At 42.1% G+C, this 22,961-nt stretch overlaps 1 protein-coding gene across 13 annotated transcripts in view; it reads right to left on the bottom strand.

The window, feature by feature from the left end:
- The window catches only part of LOC122558412 (LHFPL tetraspan subfamily member 2 protein-like), a 174,588-nt gene that overhangs the window by 51,453 nt on the left and 100,174 nt on the right, over positions 1-22,961 (bottom strand). For 10 of the 13 annotated variants that reach the window (XM_043706980.1, XM_043707011.1, XM_043707004.1 and 7 more), the window contains one exon: positions 1,102-1,861. In XM_043706980.1, coding sequence (XP_043562915.1) covers positions 1,102-1,522 — 421 coding nt within the window. In that variant the 5' untranslated portion in view covers positions 1,523-1,861. Of the gene's footprint in view, positions 1-1,101; positions 1,862-2,216; positions 2,236-7,194; positions 7,206-19,846; positions 19,866-22,961 lie in introns of those variants that run through there. The other 3 variants (XM_043707035.1, XM_043707043.1, XM_043707053.1) reach the window with 3 other exon arrangements.

Below are 22,961 nucleotides of genomic sequence, written 5' to 3'. Positions count from 1 at the left end.
GGGTTGTGAAAAACAAAATTAACCAGAATTTTTGTTATGGTTGTGTTATAATCCCTTAGTAAGCATGTTCATGTAAGAATATAAGTCTGGCACCAATATGTTATCGCCACTTAGGGGCTTGCTGTCTGGCAAATGCACTTTCAAAACTAAAATCACCTTAAATCTCCAACACAGTGTGACATGTACCACAACTGGCCCTGAATTACAGCCACTGCAGAACCCATTGCTGAACAATTATACGAGGGACTCATATTTAGCAACTTAGCCTTAAAACAGGTTTTGTTTAAAGATAAATATTTCTAAAAGCCTGTCTAACCTATTAATGGGAAGGGCAAATTCACAATGTACTGATACTGTACGCATTCCTCCATCTTCACCTTCCCACCATCTCCATCTTGATGGGAGTATCCTGAAGTCATGGTTTTTTCTCAAGGAGATATCAAAGGTGAACAAACCAGGTGTGGGGACAGAGCAGCCACAGTGAAATATTCACATGAAATTGTGAAAATGTAAAGTCAAATGTAAAACAAATTTTGAAGACTTGAAGGTTTCCTGAACATTGGAGAAGAGGGGAAAATAAACTTCAGTCTTAAATACTGCCTGCCAAGCAGAAGACATGACACATTGGAAATGCATCAGAAACTTGCTGTTTTTGCGGTTGTTTTATCTAACAAGGAAGGAACCATGAACAATGCACATTGTATGAGAGGTCAATATATCAGTTTAGCATTGCACTTGAAGGAAAAACCATACGTTTAAGAATTTTTGACAGCCTTTTTGGCATTTAGCAAAAGGTACAATAGGATACATTTACATAAAAACCATTCAGATGATGATTCTAAATGAGAACATCTGTTAGTAATTTACTCCTAACATAGTGTGTATTGACGCAACCTTCCAGGTATTATGTAATGCCTGACTATAAAATAACTTCTCTGAGTGGCTCAGCAGTTTTGGCATTAGGATTCTGGTGCTAATTGTCTTAAAACAAAAATGTCATTTCCAGTGACATTTCCAACCTTTGGTAAATCCACCCCCTTCCCCAGTAAAAAAAAACAAAGTGTTAGTTCAGCGAAATCAGTCTTTCACAGTCAAACTTACCTGCAATTCCCTGTAGTAATCCACAAATGTTAAAAATGCTTTTCTTCAGAATACTCTGCACACACATGGTAAAGACCGAGACAAAAGCCACAGCACACAGAATGAGAATTCCTGTCGCCAGGAAAATAGCCGTCGCTTGCCAAAATCCACTGGCAATTTCATTGAAGCTGTCAGCGTACGGACCACACAGGTTCCCCCGTTTTAAAGTTGGCAGTTTGATGCAGCGGCTGTAGATGCCCAGTTTTGGGTGGTAAGGGTCTCTCCACGTGTTGGAGCGGTTTGCGAGGACAGGGCTGCTGTTCGCTTTCGGTCTCCCCACCAGCCAGTCGGAACTCATGAAGGCAATGAGCTCGGCAAAGGCTACCACAATACTGAGCAGGGTCCACAGCATCGAGCGGCAAGTAACAATCACATGACACATGGTTTCATCCGAACTGGTGCAAGCCCTTTCCTCAGGCCACTCAAAAGTAGGAATGTTAAAGCTTTAAAAACAAGGTGAAAGTTGTCGCCCAGCAGTACTGTTGAGATTGAGAACGTTACTGATGAGGTGAATCCTTACAATTCAATCAAATGGCTTTAACTATGTTCATCCAAACGACTGGTAAGACTTCTGTCTCCTGTCGGCTGGTTCCCTTGAGCTAACTTTCAATGGGTTTGTGTGTATTTATCAGTGTGCAGCTCTGCACATGACGTTACATTTCACTGGAGGACGGTCCAAGGTCTGCCCACAATCTTGTTCATATCTATATAAAAGACACACCTACAAGGGAGAGAGGGAGAGAGAGAGAGTAAATGTTAAATCAGTAGAACGAAACCGCACCCTGAGAGGAAAGTGACCTCTCTTTAAATTCTGAACTAATACAGAGTAAAGGTTAATGAGAGGCCAGCAAATGGAGTTGGCTGGAAACTTCTAAGATCAAACTGTCTTGTGTTGCATGCTTCCTTTGTTGCCGGGCAACGACAGGTCTCTGCTGCAATGTACATTGAAGAAACTCGATTCCAAAAACAGATTCCCCCTCGTTACACTCGGGTCTGCCTTTCCGAATTAAATAGTTGCACATTATCAGAGAGAGAGAGAGAATATGAATGAACGAACGATCTATGGATCCACTCACTACAAACTAAGTTCAGGAACCGAGTCGCTCGAAGCCTTCCTTGTGATCGCATTCAGTGAACGAGTTCACGATAGGAAATTCTCTCAAGGTTTCATTTTGGCCATGCTTAAAGAGGAAGGCGAGAATCTCTGGAGTATTCTTTATCCAAAGCACGCCCTCATTTTAGACAGAAATAATTGGAACCATTCGCTAGCACTGATTTTGTCCAGTTAGTCGGCTCAGTTAACAGGGAAACCCCAGGATCTAGATTAGTGTGCAGTGCTGTTTCAAAGATCATGCTGCCGGTCGCTTGCTTTCAGAACTGCTCTAGAACACGAGGACATTGGCCACGATGATAGCCCCATCCCACCCCCCAAATCAATGCAAATCGAGAAATAAACAGACATTTCTTTAGTTGGTGCATTATTTTTCTACTTGAAATGAGGAAAAATTCTGAGCAAGCAGCTTTCCCCATAACCTGTGTTCTTCTAGGAAAGTTCTCATGACAAATCTTTTCTTTTCCCCTTTTCTCTCCCCTGGTTATTCTGTCTGAGGCTGGCTTACAGTTTCTCAGTCAATGGTCACCCTCTGCCACTGTAGTTCATTCTGCACACATGCTCCAGGCAGTTAGGATGAGCAGGCTTTCGGAATCATGAAGGGAAGTGCAGTTCAGTCCATTTCTAGAGCTGGCTACCGGATGTTAGGCAGCAGTAGGATTTTTTCCTATCCAGCGATAGGCTCAGATGAAGTTAACTGAATCATAGAATCCCTACAGTGTGGAAGCAGGCCATCCACACCAAACCCTCCAAAGAGCATCCCGCCCAGACCCACTGACTTACTCTATATCTCTGTAATCCTGCATTTCCCATTGCTAATCCACCTGGCCTGCACACCGCTGGACACTCTGGGGCAATTTAGTATGGCCGATCCACCTCTCCCGCACATCTTTGGAGTGTGAGAGGAATCTGGAGCACCCTGAGGAAATTCATGCAGATACAGGGAGAAAGTGCAAACTCCACGCAGTTATAGAGTCATGGAGAAGTACAGCATGGAAACAGATCCTTTTGTCTAACTTGTCCATTCCCACCAGATATTCCTACCTAATCTAGTCCCATTTGCCAGCACTTGGCCCACATCCCTCTAAACCCTTCCTATTCATATATCCATCCAGATGCCTTTTAAATGCTGCAATTGTACCAGCCTCCAAGTCACCCGAAGGTAGAGTCGAACCCGGATCCCTGGTGCTGTGAGGCAGCAGTGCTCACCCCTGAGCCACCATGTCACCCCGATTGAACAAAGGACAGAGGTCATTCTGGGGCTTCCTGTAAAATGCATCTGAACAAAAAAAAAACTTGGCAGACTTTCATGCTAAGGTTCACCACCACAGTAGAAAACTAAACAGAGAGAACATAGAAGTATATTTTGAAAAGAACTTCGCTAAACTATTCCTTGAAATACAACACTAACTGTTCCTCGAGGGCAACCAGGGATGGGAATCAAATTCTGGCCGTTCTAGCATTACCTATCTCACAAGAATGAATTAAAAACTTGCAAACTGATGTCTTTGATGCAGATATAACCACAAACTCTTTCACTCCACTTCAACTAAGTTTCTTGATAAGACTGGCACCAAAACAGTTAACTCACAGCAGTAAAGACAGTAAACATTTAACTTTAATGGAACTATTGTTAACTTGACATCAAATATGACCTGATAAGATCTGTTTGACAGCCAAATAGAGGAACTCCGTATACAATTACAAGCAGAATACCAATGTTGGCAAGACAAACATCACAAACTGAGCTCAAACTTAACTTTGGAGAAACAATTCATCATCCTTCTCCTCTTCTAAAGTTTACAGCATAGAGTTTCAAGTTTGCAAAGGGTTTGAGGTTATCAGGCAAACATAAGAACTAGGAGCAGGATTAGGCAATTCAGCCCATCGAGTCTGCTCTGCTGTTTCACACAACAATGGTTGATCTCATCTCAGCTTCAAATCCTTTCTTCCCACTCATCTATAATCCTTTAACGCGTTACTAATTAGTTATCTGTCTATCACCTCCTTAAATTTACTCAATGTCCCAGTATCCACCACATTCTGGGCTAGTGAATTCCACACATTCACGATTCAGAGAAATAATTTCTCCTCATCTGTTTTAAATCTGCTAGTCCTTGTCTTAGACTATGACCCCTTATTCTAGATTATCCCACGAGGAAACATCCTCGCAACATATACTTTGTCAATCCCCTTATACCTCAATTTGATCTTTTATACTACGAAACCCCAGAGAGTATAGGCCTAAACTACTCAATCTCTTCATAAGACAAACCTTTCATCTCTGAAAACAATCCTGTAAACCTGCTCTGAACTGCCTCCAATGCAACAACATCAAGTAAGGGTACCACGATTTTATGCAATATCCTGGGTGTGGTCTGACGAATGCCGTGTACAATTGCATGAATACTTCCCTAATTTTATACTCTATTCCTTAGCATAAGATGCTAAAATTCAATTTTCCCTCCAAATATCTGCTGTACTTGCAGGTCAAGGGTTTATGCTTCAAGTGGTCTGCATGTTTACCACAGCATCATTGATCAATATGTGGACATTACATTAGCACCCCTTAATCCTATTTATGGGTAAAATCACAGCTTCTTAGAATCAGATGGATCTTATTGAGATAGGTTTGGAGGTGGGGAGCGGGTAGATGTTCATCACATGGTAGACTGCCAGTAAGGGAACTCTCTGGTTTCCTGTCTGTGCTCCATGAAGCCATAGGCTGGACAGCTTGATGATGATTTTATTGCTGGAACAGCACAGCAGGTCAGACAGCATCCAGGGAACAGGAGATTCGACGTTTCGGGCACAGGCCCTTCTTCAGGAATGAAGAAGGGCCTGTGCCCGAAACGTCGAATCTCCTGTTCCCTGGATGCTGTCTGACCTGCTGTGCTGTTCCAGCAATAAAGTTTCAACTTTGATCTCCAGCATCTGCAGACCTCACTTTCTCCAGCTTGATGATGATTTTCTTGCCCTCTGATAAGGTGCTTAAATATTGTGTGGCATGTATGTTTCTTGCCACTTATCAGCCCAAACCTGGATATTGTCTAGGTTTTGCTGCATATGAACTCGGACTGCTCAGTGGCTGAGTAGTTGCAAATGGTGGTGTATGTTATGTAATCATTAGTAAACATTGCCACTTCTGAACCTACAATGGTGTGAGGGTCATACATTAAACAATCAAAGATGGTTGGGCCTAGAACACCATTCTGAGCAATTCCTTGCCATGTGTGACACCAATCAATAGAGAGTTTCCCATGATTCTCATTGACTCTGGTTTTGCTAGGGCTCCTTGATGTTACGGTCAAATATCATGTTTATGTCAAGGGCAGTCATTCTCAGAATCATAGAGTCATACAGCATGGAAACAGACCCTTCAGTTCAACTTGTCCACACTGACCAGACATCCTAATCTGACCTAGTCCTATTTTCCAGCATTTGGTCCGCATTCCTCTAAACTGTTCCTATTCACGTACCTATCCAGATGTCTCATGACATCTCTGGAGCTCCGCTCTTTTCTCATTGTTTAGACCAAGGCTGTACTGAAGTAAGAAACTGAATAGGCCTGGTGAAACTAAAACACTGTCAGTGAGCAGGTATCATCAGGTAAGTGCCACTTTATGGCACTGTCAACAACTCCCTTCATCATTTTGTTAGTGGCTGAGAGTAGATTGATGGGGCAGCAGTTGGTCAGGTTGGATTTGTCCTGCTTATTGTTTAAAGGACATCAGAGTCAAGATTAGAGTGGTACTGGAAAAATACAACAGGTCAGGCAGCATCCGAGGAGCAGGAAAATCGTGTTTCGGGCAAAAGCTCTTCATCAGGAATGAGGCTGGGAGCCTCGGGGTGTAGAGATAAATGAGAGGAGGTGGGAAGGAGGATAGAAATATGGGACAGGTCATGAGGACGGTGCTGAGCTGGAAGGTTGGAACTGGGATAAGGTTGGGGGAGGGGAAATGAGGAAACTCGTGAAGAACACATTAATGCCATTGGTTTGAAGGGTCCCAAGGGGGAAGATGAGGCGTTCTTTCTCCAAGCATCAGGTGGTAAGGGAGTGGCAATGGAGGCCCAGGACCTGCATGTCCTTGGCAGAGTGGGAGGAGGAGTTGAAATGTTCAGCCATGGGGCGTGGGGTTGATTGGTGTGGGAGTCCCGGACATGTTGTCTGGACTTACCAACCTCCTCATTTCCCCTCCCCCCACCTTGCCCCAGTTCCAAACTTCCAACTCAGCACCATCCTCGTGACCTGTCCCTAGTTGTCCATATTCCTTTCCACATATCCACTCCACCCTCCTCTCTGACCTATCACCTTTACCCCCACCTCCATCCTCTCTGACCTATCACCTTTACCCCCACCTCCATCCAACCATTGCAATCTCAGCTACCTTCCACCTCCAGCCCCAACCCCCTCCCATTCATCTCTCCACCCCCAAGGCTCCCAGCCTCATTCCTGATGAAGGGCTTTCACCCTAAACGTTGATTTTCCTGCTCCTCGGATGCTGCCTGACCCGCTGTGCTTTTCCAGCACCACTCTAATCTTGACTTTAATTTCCAGCATCTGCAGTACTAGTTTACAGGACACCGCTGGGCAATTTCTACATTGTCGGATAGCTGCCAGTGCTGTAGCTGTAAGGGAAAGGCTTGATGAGGGGCATGACCAGTGCTGGATCACAAGGCTTCAGTACCATTGTCAGAATAGGGCCAGTGCACATCGCCTTTGCAGTATCCAGTGTCTTCAACCATTTCTTGATACCACATGGAGTGAATCCAATTGGTTGAAGACTGGCATTGGTGATGCAGGGGGACCTCTGGAGGAGGCTGACATAGATCATCCACTTGGCCTTTGTGGCTGAAAATGTTCCCATTGACCAACCAGGTCGTACCCTCTACCTGTGTTCACCAATCCCTTCCTCACCACCCTGCCCCCACTCCACCCCCACCTCTTTATCTGCAGCTTCCCTTACCCCCACCACCAGTCCTGAAGAAGGGTTATACCCGAAACGTTTAATTCTGCACCACCTGATGCTGCCTGGCTTACTGTCTCCTTCCAGTCTCCTGTCTGTCTAACCTGCAATTGCTTCAGCCTTACCACTCATGCTGGAGCTCCCCCATCAGTGAGGTTAAGGATAGTGATGGATCTTCCACCCCCAATGAGTTGTTTAATCGTCTATCTGCATATTAATAAATAAATGCTAACTAAATCCTAATGACTGTCACTGTTGCTAACAAAATAGAGGAAGTTTGACAGTTTTAAAACTATCAGATACAGGAGCTGCTTCCTATTCTCCACAGTGACATGCGCATACAATTTGATGTTAATATGCTCACTCTTTTACATTAGAACACTGCAAAATAGTGATGATTATTTCAAATTTTAAAGGAAGTCTTTGTGAATTGCCATCTGTTGCATTGTAATTAAACAGTACAAGAGCTATTTGTTGTCATAATTGCCTGACAAACAGAAATTAGTGCTGAAGCACCATTATCTTTCATTCTTTATGGATTTATTTGAATGGGTTTCTTATGTTTAATACAGCAACTTTAATGAAGAAAAACATTTTGCCTTTATTTCACATTTGTGTGGGAACCAAATTACATTTTTACAAAACGTAATTTGTTCATTTTGGGGAAAACCCTGGCACAGTTATAAAACACAAATGTAAAAGCTTAGGAATGCATGGCCAGGGTTTAAAATTCTCTATTCTACTTAATCTAATAAAATTAGGTATTGTAAACTAGAATTTCCAATGTACAAATTTCATCTGCCAGCTACGATCTGGGTGGGATGTACAAGATAGATTTTCCTCCAGCACCATTCTAATCTTGACTTTAATTTCCAGCATCTGCAGTACTAGTTTACAGGACATCGCTGGGCAATTTCTACATTGTCGGATAGCTACCAGTGCTGTAGCTGTAAGGGAAAGGCTTGATGAGGGGCATGACCAGTGCTGGATCACAAGGCTTCAGTACCATTGTCAGAATAGGGCCAGTGCACATCGCCTTTGCAGTATCCAGTGTCTTCAACCATTTCTTGATACCACATGGAGTGAATCCAATTGGTTGAAGACTGGCATTGGTGATGCAGGGAGACCTCCGGAGGAGGCTGAGATAGATCATCCAATTGGCACTTGTGGCTGAAAAGTTTCCCATTGACCAACCAAGTCGTAACCTTTACCTGTGTACACCTATCCACAGGTGCTATTTTTCCTTCCAGTCCTAACCACGTTATGTATCGATATGGATTGTATAGATTCAGCCCTGGCTGTCAGGTTGACCTTTCCTACTTTAGAAAGTTAAACGTTTGACCATATTTTTTCTGTACTTGGTATTTCTTCAGGTTTAATCTTTTGTTTTAAGCTCATGTGAGATTTGAGAAGTTAGGGCTGCTTTCCTTCAAGAAACATTGCCTGAAAGGAGTTCTGATAGACCTATTAAAAGCCATGAGAGGTCTGGTCAGGTGTACAGCAGGAGAAACTGCTCCCCACTTTAGAGGACACAGGCTTACAGTAACTGGCCAAAGAAGGAAAAGCAAAATGAGATAAAAACATTTCCTCACAGTGAGTGGCTAAGGTCTGGAACATGGTAACTAGAGTGGAGGCAAGATCAATTAAAACATTTAAAAGAGAATTAGACTGTTATCTGAAAAGGGAAAAAAATGTCAAGAAGTCAGGAAAAAGGTACAAATTGAATTGATCACTGGAGAGTCAGTGGAGACCCAATGAACTGAATGGCCTTCTTCTGTTCTGTAACAATGCTGTGATTCTGTAACCGGAGCCCTTCTGACACAAGTTTATACATATCATTTTACTGTTACATTGTGAAGTCCTCTATGCTTTCAGTGTACATTACCTGCAATAGTTTAACCATTGTTCATAGTTTAGTTTAGTCATGCTTTCAAACTGTTTTTTATCCATTCACAGGATGAGGGCATCACTGGCTAAGCCAGCATTTATTACCCATACCAAGGGAGTAGTTAAGAGTCAACCACATTGTTGTGGGTCTGGAGTCACATGTAAGCCAGACCAGATAATGATGGTAGCTTCCTTCCCTAAAGGACATTAATGAACCCGATGGGTTTTTCCAACAATTGACCATGGATTCATGGTCATTACACACTCAATTCCAGATTTTTACTAAATTCAAATTCCACTATCTGCCATAGGAGGATTTGAACCAGGTCTCTGGGATATTCCCTGGGCCTCTGGATTAATTATCCAGTGATAATACCATTAGGCCATCACCTTCCCTCAAATTTACATTTGCACTAACATTTCTTCCAAGCTGCATGGTCACACAAGGTGGCCCCTTTAAATTACCAGATGTGCAGCTCTGCAAAAAAAAAATTAAAGGACCCATACATTTAACCAACCCACACAAAAAAAAATTAGATGATATATTGGTTTGTGTTCTTCTAAAGGTTTTGCGATAAGGGCCGTGACACAACCTGTATCAATGCACCGTCAATACAACATCGGCGAAAGATGTCTGAGAGCAGTCCATTTCTGTCTATTGCCCTCCATTTCTCCAGGAAGACAACAGCATGCCGCTCGGTGCCTTCTTGTATTGTGCAACTAAGATGGGAAACTATGCCTGGATCAACAGGAGTATCATAGATCCTTCAGTTCACTGTTTGGCATGCTGTCCAAATCATTTGATTTGATTTTTCAACAGTTTGATTTAGTTCTCTTTTGGGATAGGAAAAAAGAATTGGAATTTCAATGGACTCTTTAACGGAACCCCTTCTGCATAGCAAGGATATTAATATGTGAAAATAATTCAAAGGCTGGTGCACAGGGAATACTTCAATGCAAGTTTAAAGTATTGGGTGAGATCTAAGATTACTGCTGACTTGCTATCACTTGCCTATCGTACAAACACAAGATCTACCCCGCTGTGCAGAAATATATTTCTTGCACATTTTGATGTTTTTGGTTGGTGTTTGAAGAAACTGCAATATAAAGTGATATAAAATGAAATCTGGAAATGAAAGTCTGTATCTTGCTTCACAATTGTAGAACATATTATTAAAGAAGTAAAAATTGCAGTTATTACACATATTAAGAAGCCCCTCAACCACTTAGCATTAACCTGTACTGATCAAAGAACTGCAATGGTAACTCTATTATGCCCTCTGCAGTTACTGCAAGATCAGCCAAGCAATTCAAACCAATTCTGTTTTCATTCCAAGCATACGTAGCACTTCCACTTTTGAGTTTTTGTATCATTAAGGTGTAGCCGTTTGCGGAGTATTGACAGCCCTTTCTCCCTTCAGTACCTCCCCCAAGCACTCGTTTTCATGAGGGACCTGAAATTGGCAAGTCCTCGGAAGCAATTTGTTGACTGGCTAAGCATCATTTTGGAGCCTAACTTCATTTGCACCTGCCATCTGCACATGCCTTTTCAAAACCTTCCCTGCAGGAGAGAAATTGAGAAGAAAGAAAAGGATTTGGAATGCTGCAAAATGGAGCCCAGGTAAATGCATTCCATATGACATCAAACATAAACGTATTGATGTTCCTGCTCAATGTTCATTAAGGCTTTTGCCCGAAACGTCGATATTCCTGCTCCTCGGATGCTGCCTGACCTGCTATGCCTTTCCAGCACTACTCTAATCTAGACTCTAATCCAGTGTTCATTAATAGTTTGTTTTACTCAGGGTTGATGAATAAACGGCTTAATTTTGGCTTAGCCTCTAGGTATTTTCTAAACAACCAGTTCAGAGATGTTAACACACCTCCGGAGCAAGTAGGACCTGAACAGTAGTGGTCGGGATACGACACTGCAACGCAACAGCCCTAAACAGTGGGACCCAGGGAAACAATTTTTCTATCAATAGTGATAATGAATGCAGATTTGTGAAGACATAATCTTTGGATGGTCTTAAACCAGCAAGCTTTCAACTAACAACTGAACGCACTGACAGATGAGAAACTTTTGCAGCCCACACATACTCTACACAAACAAAGAAACCATCCAGTAACTTAGTTAATCTACAGGCAATGGAAGAAAGCCATAAGCAGCCTGTAGTAGCGCTTGGTACATAATTAAATTAGCAGTTTCCTTTCGGGACCCACCCAAAATGATTCTTTTTTTAATTTAGAACTTCTGTTCTTAAAATCACTTCAAGCTCTCTCACAATTCACTTTTCTTTATTGGTCAAGGCAGTCTGGACAGATTTCCCCACTTCAAATGCTACTTTGCAATTTCTTATGGATTAAAGTGCGGAGAGTTGTACTCTGCCAGTGGAGATGGAGCCATGCACCAGCTCATAGCAGACCAGCATCACTCTGTAAATGCCCAGTAACCAACTCATGCCAGTAAGTTCCTCTGGACTCTCCCTTACCACATAACCTCTTTACTCATTGCGCTCAATCAAGCCACACTGGCCCCACAAACCAAAAAAAAACTCATTGGGTCAGGGCACATGGAATGAATCTCAGTCTGAACAACTCCTCACCTTCTAACTGAGAATAATGTTCGCAGTGTCACTAAATCAATTAGAACTAAATTCACTACATCAATCGGCTGTTAAATGTTAATGTCTCTCTCTGCACCTTCTTAATAGCTGTAACACTGTATTCTGCGCCTGTTTTGTTTCACTGGTGTACTTGTACAGCATAATCTGCCAGTAAAGCACATAAGATAACACTTTTGCCTGTATCTTGGTATATGTGACAGTTACAAATCAAATCAAATCAAATTAAAATAATCAACAATGTGAAAATGCTGAGCTCTGCTTATTTTCTTCAGGTTGAGAGCGAGCTGGGGAATGGCAAAGACAGTTACATGGACAGGTACATAAATCAAGAAAGGGTAGTGCGCAGGTTAAAAAAATCAAAAAGGCCAACAGAGAGTTCGTCTTTACCTCAAAGGAATTCAAAGTTTGATTTAATTGTGGAGAGCCTCGGTCAGACCACTGAACGTCAGGAAAAATATATTAACATGGAGAAGGTACAAATTCATCTGAATAGTACCAAGGTTAAATCATAAAGACAGGTTAGACCATAAGACCATAGGATAAGGAGCACAATTAGGGTATTTAGACCATTGAGTTTGTTCCGCCATTTGATCATAACTGCTATAACTAACTCCATTCTCCTGCCTTCTCCCGTAATGCCTGGTCCCTTACTAATCAAGAACCTATCTTATGACTATGACTATCTATCTCTGTCTTAAATAAACTCAATGACTTGGCTCTATAGCTTTCTGTGGCAACAAGTTTCATAGATTCACCCCCCTCCAGCTGAAGAAATTTCTCCTCATCTCAGTTCTAAAGAGTCATCGCTTCACTCTGAGGCCATGGCCTCATCCTAGTTTCTCCTACTGGTGGAAACATTTTCTCCACATCTAGCCTATTCCAGACGCTTGGAATTCTGAGACTTTCAATCAGATCTCCCTCCATCCTTCTAAAGTCCATCAAGTACAGACCCAGAATCTTTAACTGCAGTCAGCCAATCCTCTTTCCATGCCAGTATGGGCACTTATCTTATTTAGCAGCCTCCTGTGTGGCATCCTGTAAAAGGCCTTCTGAAAATCCAAACAAATCACATCCACTGACCCTACTTTGTCTAACTTGCTCATTACCTCTTCAAACAACTCTAACAGACTCATTGTCATAGGTTATTGATATTCACCTTATATTCCATTGAGTTTGTAAGTTAGAAGGTGTTCTTATCAAGGTCTGTTTAAAATGGCAAATGGATTTAATCATAAAGCCACCAAGAAACTAATTCTTCCATCACAGGAATCCTGAACAAGAGGGTGTAATATTGCTAGGCCACTCAGGTGTGAAATTAAAGCGTGGTGAAAATTGATAACATACTCCTACAAAATGGCCAAGGTTCCAGAGTCAACTGGAGTTTCCAAGATCAAAACTGATCAGAGCCTCGGGGGATCTGGAACAAGGATGGGTAAAGGGTGTTGATCAGCCAGAATCTAAATGAATGGTACATGCTCAAGGGGATTGATAGGTCTACTCCTGTCCCAAATACAGAGCTGCTGAATCAGTTATTTGTGACACAAAATGCACAATTTCCAATCTTTAACTTCCGACCAACATTGCAGTTTACTGCATCAAATCATCCCAACTAGCTCACTCCACACCCATATAGTGCTGTTCCTTCTGCCTTCTGTATTTAGGAATGTCGTCTGACTCTACACGTGCAGCTGAATGAGAGCCCTCCTGTAAATGATTATCCATTTCCACTCCAGCCAGGCAGGGTTCACTCCAGCAGTCACTTTCTCACAACATGCCTGCTGCTCAGTCACAGTAAATGCATTCCTGGGACTGCTGACTAGCAGAAAACAAAACTCTACATGAGACCGTGCATCACTTGCCTGAGTGATTTTGTCAGCATGAACAGGGCGTTTTAGTTTCTGTCAACTAAGTGGCCTTGACATGTAATCCATTTACAGGATGCAAAAGACATATGGTTCGCACCTATTTAAACAGTTGACAGCAGATAAACACTGCGAGAGCTGCACCATTCGGAATGCCAAGTGATGCCAGCACAAGGTCAGGTGATCCAGTCCCACTGCCTCCCTGCAGCTTAGAGGACAGATGTTAGAAACTGTACTGAGTTCATGAATACATTGGGGCTTGATTAGTTTATGACAATACACATGATGTTGCTGCTCACATCCAAAATGTGACCGGTTCCCATCCCTGTTTCTGATTGTAATAAACATCCTCTGTTAATAGAGCACAGAGATTCACTCCAGCAGTGAGTAACACCTACCAATGCAGAGGCCCACAGACATGCAGTTTAATGATCCATAAATGAATCATAGAATCTCTACAATGCAGAAAGAGACCATTCCAACCATGGGGTCAGCACCAACCCTCTGAAAAGCATCCCAACCATCCCAGCATCCCATCCTATCACTGTAACCCATGGCTTATCCACCTACCTGCACATCTCTGGGGAATCCACCCGACCTGCACATCTTTGGACTGTGGCAGGAAACCCACACACACACGGGGAGAAGGTGCAAACTCCACACAGACAGTGGCCTGAGGTTGGAATCAAACTCAGGTCCCTGGTGCTGTGAGGCAGTAGTGCTAAACACTGAACCACTGTGCTGCCCAAATGGTTCTGCTGCAATTTGTACAGCACTTCACAATACAAATTTGAAACAACTTCCAAGCAGAGTGGCAGGTCTACTGATCTATCATACGCTGATTTTGTGTAACTTCCTGATGGGTTACGATTCTACATGGCACCGTCTATGTAAACCTTCTCCTTTTGTTCGAAGAAACCAATCATAGAGTCATAGAGATGTACAGCACAGAAACAGACCTTTCGGTCCAACCCGTCCATGCCGACCAGATATCCCAACCCAACTAGTCCCCGCTGCCAGCACCTGGCCCATATCCCTCCAAACCTTCCTATTCATATATCCATCCAGATGTCTTTTAAATGTTGCAGTTGTACCAGCCTCCACCACATCCTCTGGCAGCTCATTCCATACACGTACCACCCTCTGTGTGAAAAGGTTGCTCCTTAGGTCTCTTTTGTATCTTTCTCCTCTCACCCTAAATCTATGCCCTCTCGTTCTGGACTCCCCAACCCCAGAGAAAAGACTTTGTCTTTTTATCCTATCCATACCCCTCATGATTTTATAAACCTCTATAAGGTCTCCCCTCAGCCTCCGACGCTCCAGGGAAAACAGCCCAAGTCTATTCAGCCTCTCCCAATAGCTCAAATCCTCCAACCCTGGCAACATCCTTGTAAATCTTTTCTGAACCCTTTCAAGTTTCACAACATCTTTCCAATAGGAAGGAGACCAGAATTGCACACAATATTCCAACAGTGGCCAAACCAATGTCCTGTACAGCCGCAACATGACCTCCCAACTCCTGTACTCAATACTCTGACCAATAAAGAAAGCATACCAAACACCACCTTCACTATCCTATCTACCTGTGACTCCACTTTCAAGGAGCTATGAACCTGCACTCCAAGGTCTCTTTGTTCAGCAACACTCCCTAGGACCTTATCATTAAATGCATAAGTCCTGCTAAGATTTGCTTTCCCAAAATGCAGCACCTCATGCTTATCTAAATTAAACTCCATCTGCCACTTCTCAGCCCATTGGCCCATTTGATCAACATCTTGTTGTAATCTGAGGTAACCTTCTTTGCTGTCAACTACACCTCCAATTTTGGTGTCATCAGCAAACTTACTAACTATACCTCTTATGCTCATATCCAAATCATTTATATAAATGATGAAAAGTTGTGGACCCAGCACCAATCCTTGTGGCACTCCACTGGCCACAGGCCTCCAGTCTGGAAAACAACTCTCCACCACCAACCTCTGTCTTTAACCTTTGAGCCAGTTCTGTATCCAAATGGCGAGTTCTCACTGTATTCCATGAGATCTAATCTTGCTCACCAGTCTCCCATGGAGAACCTTGTCGAACTCCTTACTGAAGTCCATATAAATCACATCCAACGCTCTGCCCTCATCAGTCCTGCTCAGGTAATGGGTCAGGAGATACCAGATATGGTTAAACAAGAAGGGGGTACTCCCACTGGACTCGTCATCCAGCCACCTAAACTAAGGTCTGGTGACACCCTGTTTACCGCACTACAGTGATCATAAGCCCAAATTTCTGTGGGTGCTCTCCAGATCTTTCTCCAGTGGAAGACCTGTATAAACCTGAAGAGATGGAGTAAATAGTCCACTTAAATCAGTGTGAGGCTGTGTGGTCAGATAATAATCTGAAACTAGAGTTGTGCTGCTTTTGCATTGGTGTACATATAAAGCCACTTTATGTTCACACACAAGTGACTGTATAACTGTAGACTTAAACATAAGGTGTTTAAATTGCAGTGATATACAGAGGTAAACTGCCATGGATAACACTGTGGTGTTCCCATTGCACACTTACACAGCATTGTGCCTCAGGACTGTATAGTTTTGTAAGATATGTCTCAGGGCTGTGTAATTCTGTAAATCGTGCCTTAGGACTTTGTAATTTTGCAGGTCATGTCTCAGGTTATCTTTCAGTGTTGCATTATTGGAATATAAGGCCTTAGCAATAAAGCTATCCTTCATTAAATCTCCAAAATGCATCATTTTACCGACTATTGCACTGTGACGTGGGCAATCTGTTTCTTTTCCTTAGGCAACCCTTCTTTACTCCGGAGTTAGGAATCCAATACTAGATCAACAAATCCTGCCCCAGGTGAACATTGCTGAAGTGGGTGAGGTTTGCACCCTTCTTCCATCTGGGCACCTGACCTCAACCTAGACCTGTTAGAGATGCTCTTCAGTATCTTTGAAGATGTCACTATTCCAGTTCGGGTGGCCGGAGGCCTGAGGTTAATGGGGACATTCCATTTCTTCAGGAAGGCTGTGTGATGACCTTGAAGCATCTCCTCTATCCTCATGGCAACTGCTTGCCATGACGGATTTGGAAGTCATACCAGGTATGTGGACAACATGGTCCACCCAATGCAGCCACCCAGTGTCCCAATGCTGAGGATGTTAGCCTGAGAGAGAATACTAATATTGGAGTGATTATCCTGCTGCTAAATTTTCTGGATTTTTTTTTTAGAGGTGTCTCTGGTGATATCTCTCAAGATATTTGGTACAATATTACTTTAGCAAATGACCAACTGATGGGAGGAAGCCTTATCATCTTCTTATTGAAGTAGATGGAATAAAGTTGTCAGGACTCCACTTTTATTTATTCCTATAATATTTGAGTCACTCGAACTGAACCTATCCCTTCGGTCTTTACATTCTGCTTTTATTTTGCATTTACTTATGCCTCAAATTTCTGTTTGACATTTTTTGCGATTTATTGTCATAACTTCAGTGGACTCTTCAGGAAGCAATGGAGATGACTAAAAATGAGCCTTTGTGTCATTTCTCCAAGATTTCTGCTGAAGTTATAATGGACAATCAGGAGAGGTTCATGGAAATTCTCAGTCCTGCTGTACATATTTCGAATTTTCCTCTCTTACATTCTTCAAGCTACCCAGTGACAGAAATTCTAAGTGCAATGGAAGGCAGTAATGCTTGAGAATGATACCCATGCTAAGTACAGTGCCAATCCACAATAGCAGACTGCCAGCTAGACTACAGCAAAAGATCCTTTTGCTGTTTTTCCCACATCTTGCCCAAGAATAGCAGAAATGCTTGAAGGACTGAGATTAAAGATTGGTTAAAACTTACAGGCAGAAGAATTGTACACCATACTTGTTTGATTGCTTCCCTGTTCTTTCTCCCATACACTACATTTTAAAAATTTTTCTAGTGTATATACAATTCCTTTTTTAAAGTCACTATTGACTGTGCTTAGAGGACTCTTTCAGGCAGTGCATTCCAGTTGGTACCAAAGGCATTTATATAATTTTACATTTAAGTTGGCTATGCTGTTGGAAGACAGACATAATATAGAGAACCTCATTGTAAAATCACCATGAGGATTAAACAATACTTTACTGTATTAGCAGTTTCATGTAACCAACACACAGAGCAATGAGATTAGTTTGCTGCTAAAAAGCTACAACATTATGTCACTGGAAGCTTCTGGAAGCTTCCCAGCTTGTTTCATTATTCTGTACCAGAACCATTTGATATAAATCAATACTCTTGCAATTAATTGTGTGTCTAAAGGGAAAAAAAAACATGAAGAGTATAACCATAAATCATTTTAGTGACTGAATGTTTGTCTATGGGAACATGACAGCAGAAAATTTTCTTCTCATGAGCTTAGTGCTGCAGAATGAGAAACTATGGGCATGAGCCACTATAAGATACAATTCTTCGCATTCAGCAGCTTATGGAAGCATATTTGAATGGTCAGTCCTTGAAAGAATATGTTAGGAAAGAAAAGCAGTTTTAAAAGTGTTGCCCACAAAACTCTCCAGCACACACAATATTAACTTGCTGAGAAAGCTGAAGTCATTGGGAAAAAATGCAGATGCAAATTAACTTATTGTTATCAAAATGCTTTAATTAAAAGATGACCCAGTGATTGAGAAGGAGAAGGTTAACCAGGCACCTTCTAAACATAAGTGGTGGAGGGCCATGTGATCTGATAGGAATGTTTGTAGGTTTAAGTATTCGGACTATGTTGCATTTTGATATGTGACTGCGGAAGCTAGGTCTCCAACTATGAGTGACTTTGTCCCACTGTCCTCATCAGTTATGACCTTGTTGGGAGAGTTTTCCTGTTGGTGATTATACAAACCTTGATGGTGAATCCTATTGGTCTATCGGGATATACCACAGCAGGGACTGTGATCATATTCTGTCTCCAAGTCCACTCACTAACACAATCAGCTGGGGTCTAATAAATGGAGACCGCAAACAGGAACACTGGCTGAATTCCCCTTCCCAATCCAGAGGCAATAAAGATGCATGTATTCATCCTGGCTAAAATCAATTAACTCACAGCAGGCCGCGGATCAAGTCTAGAGTCTATCCATTCTCTGCAGCTCAGAGACAATGAATCTGAAATTTCTGGAGTCCAATTTCACTGTTGGAATTATGACAGAGGGGAATTTCTATCAGTCCTTGGAATGTGACACAGACCCTGTCCTAAACTGGGCTGCAGGTGTACAAATTTTCAGAGTGGACAATTATTTGTGCAAACAGTCATTTTGGGATTTGAGGATCCTGTTTCAATAGCAGATTGGAATCCAAGGAAGGAGGGCAGCATAAGGAGTGTCATTGTTGCAATAATGTTAAACTAACTGGGAAATGCATGCAGCCCAAGGCAGCTGGGAATCCTACATCAGACCAATGGATGTGCTGACTGGTATCTCTGTAAAACATCTAGAATACGTCAAATATTGATACAAATATTGAAGAAAGTGCTGGAGAAACCCAGTGGGTCTGGCAGCATGTGTGGAGGGAGACAAACAGTTCACACTGAGGGCGGTATGGTTGCTCAGGGGTTAGCACTGCTGCTTCACAGCGCCAGGGACACGGTTTTGATACCCACTCTCCCCATGGCTTCATGGGTTTCCATCGAGTGCTCCAGTTTCATTACACAGCCCAAGATGTGCAGGTTAGGTGGATTGGCCATGGGAAATGCAGGGTTATAAGGATGGGGGTGGGTCTGGGTAGGGTGCTCTTCGGAGGGTCGGTGTGAACTTGATGGGCCAAATGGCTTGCTTGGGATTCTATGATTCCATTGTGATTCATCCTCAAAACTGAACGGGGTTGGAAAGTGCTGTTTTTGATACTTTTGACAGAGGCAGATGAACAGCAAGAGGAATGGATGACGTTGGTGCCCACTGCAGAAGACAAAGAGGTTGCTGATTGGGGTAAAAGAGGAATAGTGATGTAAAATAGGTGTAAATGAAGGTGTGGAAAGGAGAAAATGGCTCCTCTCAGCTGAGTACTAAGTGACCAAGACACAAACAAAACAAGCTGGGCCAACTGGTTAATAGAATCCTGGTCTTAACTCTGTTTCTCTCCCCACTGGCGCTGTCTGACCTATGGGTATTTTACCCATTTTCGATTTTCGATTATGAGATCTCTGTCCTCACTTTAAAGCATTCAAAGTTGCTTTTGTCCTCTGATCTGCCTGAACCAGCTAAGCATTGGCCCCATTCCAGTTACTTACCATTCCTCAGTAGAAACTGATGTCCGACAAAGACGATTTCACACAATGAGGCACATTGGTGTTATCACCCAGGCCTCTGTTGATATTCACTGCTTGTCCCTAACAAGAGAATAAGACCCTACTGCATGACTTGTTGCTCAGTTATTTACATCAGACATAAAAAATGTGGCTGTAAAATTTCAGCGTCAACCACATTCCCAATTAAAGAAACACTTCAGTCACTGAAACACAAATCAAGTTGATTTCACCAAACCTTACACAACACAATTCAGATGTCACAAGTCTATACTTTGTAGCATGCCTCCCACAGTCCCACAGTAACAGCACAGAATGAGTCTTAGTTAATTCAGAAACATTTTAATATTTATTTCATATACTTTTTTAAAGAAATATTCTTTTATGAAATCCTGATTCTCAGTTTAGCAAGGAGGAGGGGGGGCACAGGGAGAGGGAAAGACACAAAACAAAATATGAAATGGGAGATAAAGTATCGTTCAGAGTTGTGGAATTTTGTGATAGAAACAGGGGTAGTAAAGATGACAGATCACTGTGCTTTAAAGCAGTTTGACAAGTATTAAGCACTCTGGGATTGCAAAACACTTACAATCTAATTAATATTTACAAGATGCTTCATGGCTTTCCACAAGTAAATGTAATTTAACATAACTCTGTATGTTTACTGAAGGACACAAAAACTTGGTCACATTGATTTAAAATTCCTAGAATGAAAGTTAATTTCAGTGTCATGAGAATTCTCTGAAACAATTTTATAAAGGAAAAGGAATAAATCTCCCAGTCACAGGCACATAACAGGGTGGAATTTCCACTTTCAGGGCAATTGAGTCATTGTGTCCAAAGTGCTCCTGAAATTGGATTCTGTCCAAATGAATTTGCATAACCATAAATGTAAGATTCTCGTTGAACCAGGACTATCAGGCAGGATAATAGAACATATCCATATCTATTATTGCTTCCCATAAAACATGTTGCTTGATGCACTGGTCCAGCTGAGAATAGGCGTAATCACCAAAAGTAGGTATTCTTAAATGAAATTTCCAATCCTTCACCTTGGAGCAATCCAATTTTAAAATCACTGAAAATGGCTTTAAGCAAAACTACTGAGACCATTTAATAGATTCTCTGGCAAACACTAGTCAGAAAATCAGTTACTCTCGGATTTTCATTTATTAGTTCATGGGATGTGGAAGTCGCTGGATGGGTCAGTATGTATTGCCCATCCCAGAGCAGTCCATGGCAAGTAGGGACTCCAATGATGTTGTTAGGGAGGGAGTTTCAGGACTCAGATCCAGCGACACTGAAGAAATATTAATATATTTCCAAGTCAGGATGGTGAGTGGCTCAGAGAGGAATTTGCAGGTGGTGGTGTTCCCATGTATCTGCTTCCTTATTCCTTCTAAGGGTAGATAATACAGATTTGGAAAGTGCTGTCAAAGAAGTCTTTGTGAGTTTCTGCAATTCATCACATGAACAATACACATCACTAAAACTGTGTGTCATTTGTGCAGTGAATGCACTATGAAAAGAGTGGTTGGGGTGCCAATCAGTGGCTGCTTTTTAAGTGTTGTTGGAGCTGCACTCAACCAGGCAAGAGGGGAGTGTTCCATCACACTCCTGACTTATGCCTCGTAGATGATGGACAAGCTCTGGGGAGTCAGAAGGTGTGTTACTTGCCGCAGTATTCCTAGCCTCTAACCCACTCTTGAAGCTACAGTATTCATTCGGCTATAAAAATAGAAATTGCTGGAAAAGCTCAGCAGGTCTGGCAACATCTGTGGAGAGAAATCAGAGTTAACATTTGGGTCAAGAGACTTTTCCTCAAAATGTTAACTCTGATTTCTCTCCACAGATGCTGCCAGACCTGCTGAGCTTTTCCAACAATTTTTATTGTTGTTTTTGATTGACAGCATCCCTTTAGTTGAAGGGTCAATCACAAGGGGACATAGATTCAAGGTGAGGGGCGGGTAGTATTGAGGGGGGTGGGAATGTGAGGAAAAACAGTTTGATCCAGGAGATGATGATGATCTGGAATACACTGTGAGGATGGTAGAGGCATATTGCCTCATATCCTTTCAGGAGTACCTGGATGAGCACTTGGCACATCATAACATTCGACGTTGTGGGCCGAGTGCTAGTAAATGGGATTAGGTTGACAGTCAAGAGTTTCTCACATGTCGGTGCACTCTCAATGGGCCGAAGGTTCTCTCCTGCATCATATGATTCTATAATTCTATGACTCAAAGACAAACAGAGAAGCTTCAGGGCCTACATTTCACTTCCAGGCTGCCTTTCTCCCAAATCTTATTGAAAAGGAGCACCTGAACTCAGTTGTTTCCTGTGGGGAGTGAAACCATGAGGTCTATGTTGGAGAAGAATACATACAGGTGTTTCCTGACAACTGCTGAACAGAGAGGGGAAGTGGTGAGTTCCCTTCACCCCTGCTGGTCAGTTTATTCCATTAACAATTGATTTTTAAATCTTTCTTTAAATTTCCACGATTTTCTGTTCAATTTAAAATCTTCAGCATTGAAATGATGCTCTATTACTCCTTTTTCTTAAAGTAAATTCCAGTACTGTTTGACCTTTCTGAATAAGTATTTAATTTTCTGTTCATGATCCCTCTAGTTCTACCCTTCAATCTTCACATTCTTTTCCCATGATCTGAAAGCCTGAGATCAGTTTACCAACACAGAGGCTATTGTCATTTCACAACAGCTGCTGTTGTCCTCCCCACCACGAAGCATTTGTTGTGTTTCAGGTTTTAAAGTCCACAGTTACTCAATTACAAAGAGTAGACATCTGCTAAAGTATCAAATTAGCACTTACGCTCATTGCGTTGAGATTAATATGAAAGCAATTTTTAAAATAAATAAAATCTAAATGAGTTAAAGATGTTGCTGATGCTTCGATGCATTGGCAGACAGGAGTGCATTTACTATTTCACCTGTGAATATGTTTCCTACATGGTTTCTATTTGGTGGACCTTTTAGAAAATTAAAACAAGGGAAACACTGCACAGTGTAGTGTTTGAGTGCATTTTTTGTGTGAAGCATTTTCTTCCTGGAAATCCCCTGTTCAAATAACCTTCTGTGTATGC

Source organism: Chiloscyllium plagiosum, chromosome 2 (genome assembly GCF_004010195.1).
Source record: "Chiloscyllium plagiosum isolate BGI_BamShark_2017 chromosome 2, ASM401019v2, whole genome shotgun sequence".
NCBI classification, from domain to species: domain Eukaryota; kingdom Metazoa; phylum Chordata; class Chondrichthyes; order Orectolobiformes; family Hemiscylliidae; genus Chiloscyllium; species Chiloscyllium plagiosum.
The sequence above is the reverse complement of the archived record's forward strand: the minus strand, read 5'-3'. Positions and strand labels throughout refer to the sequence as shown.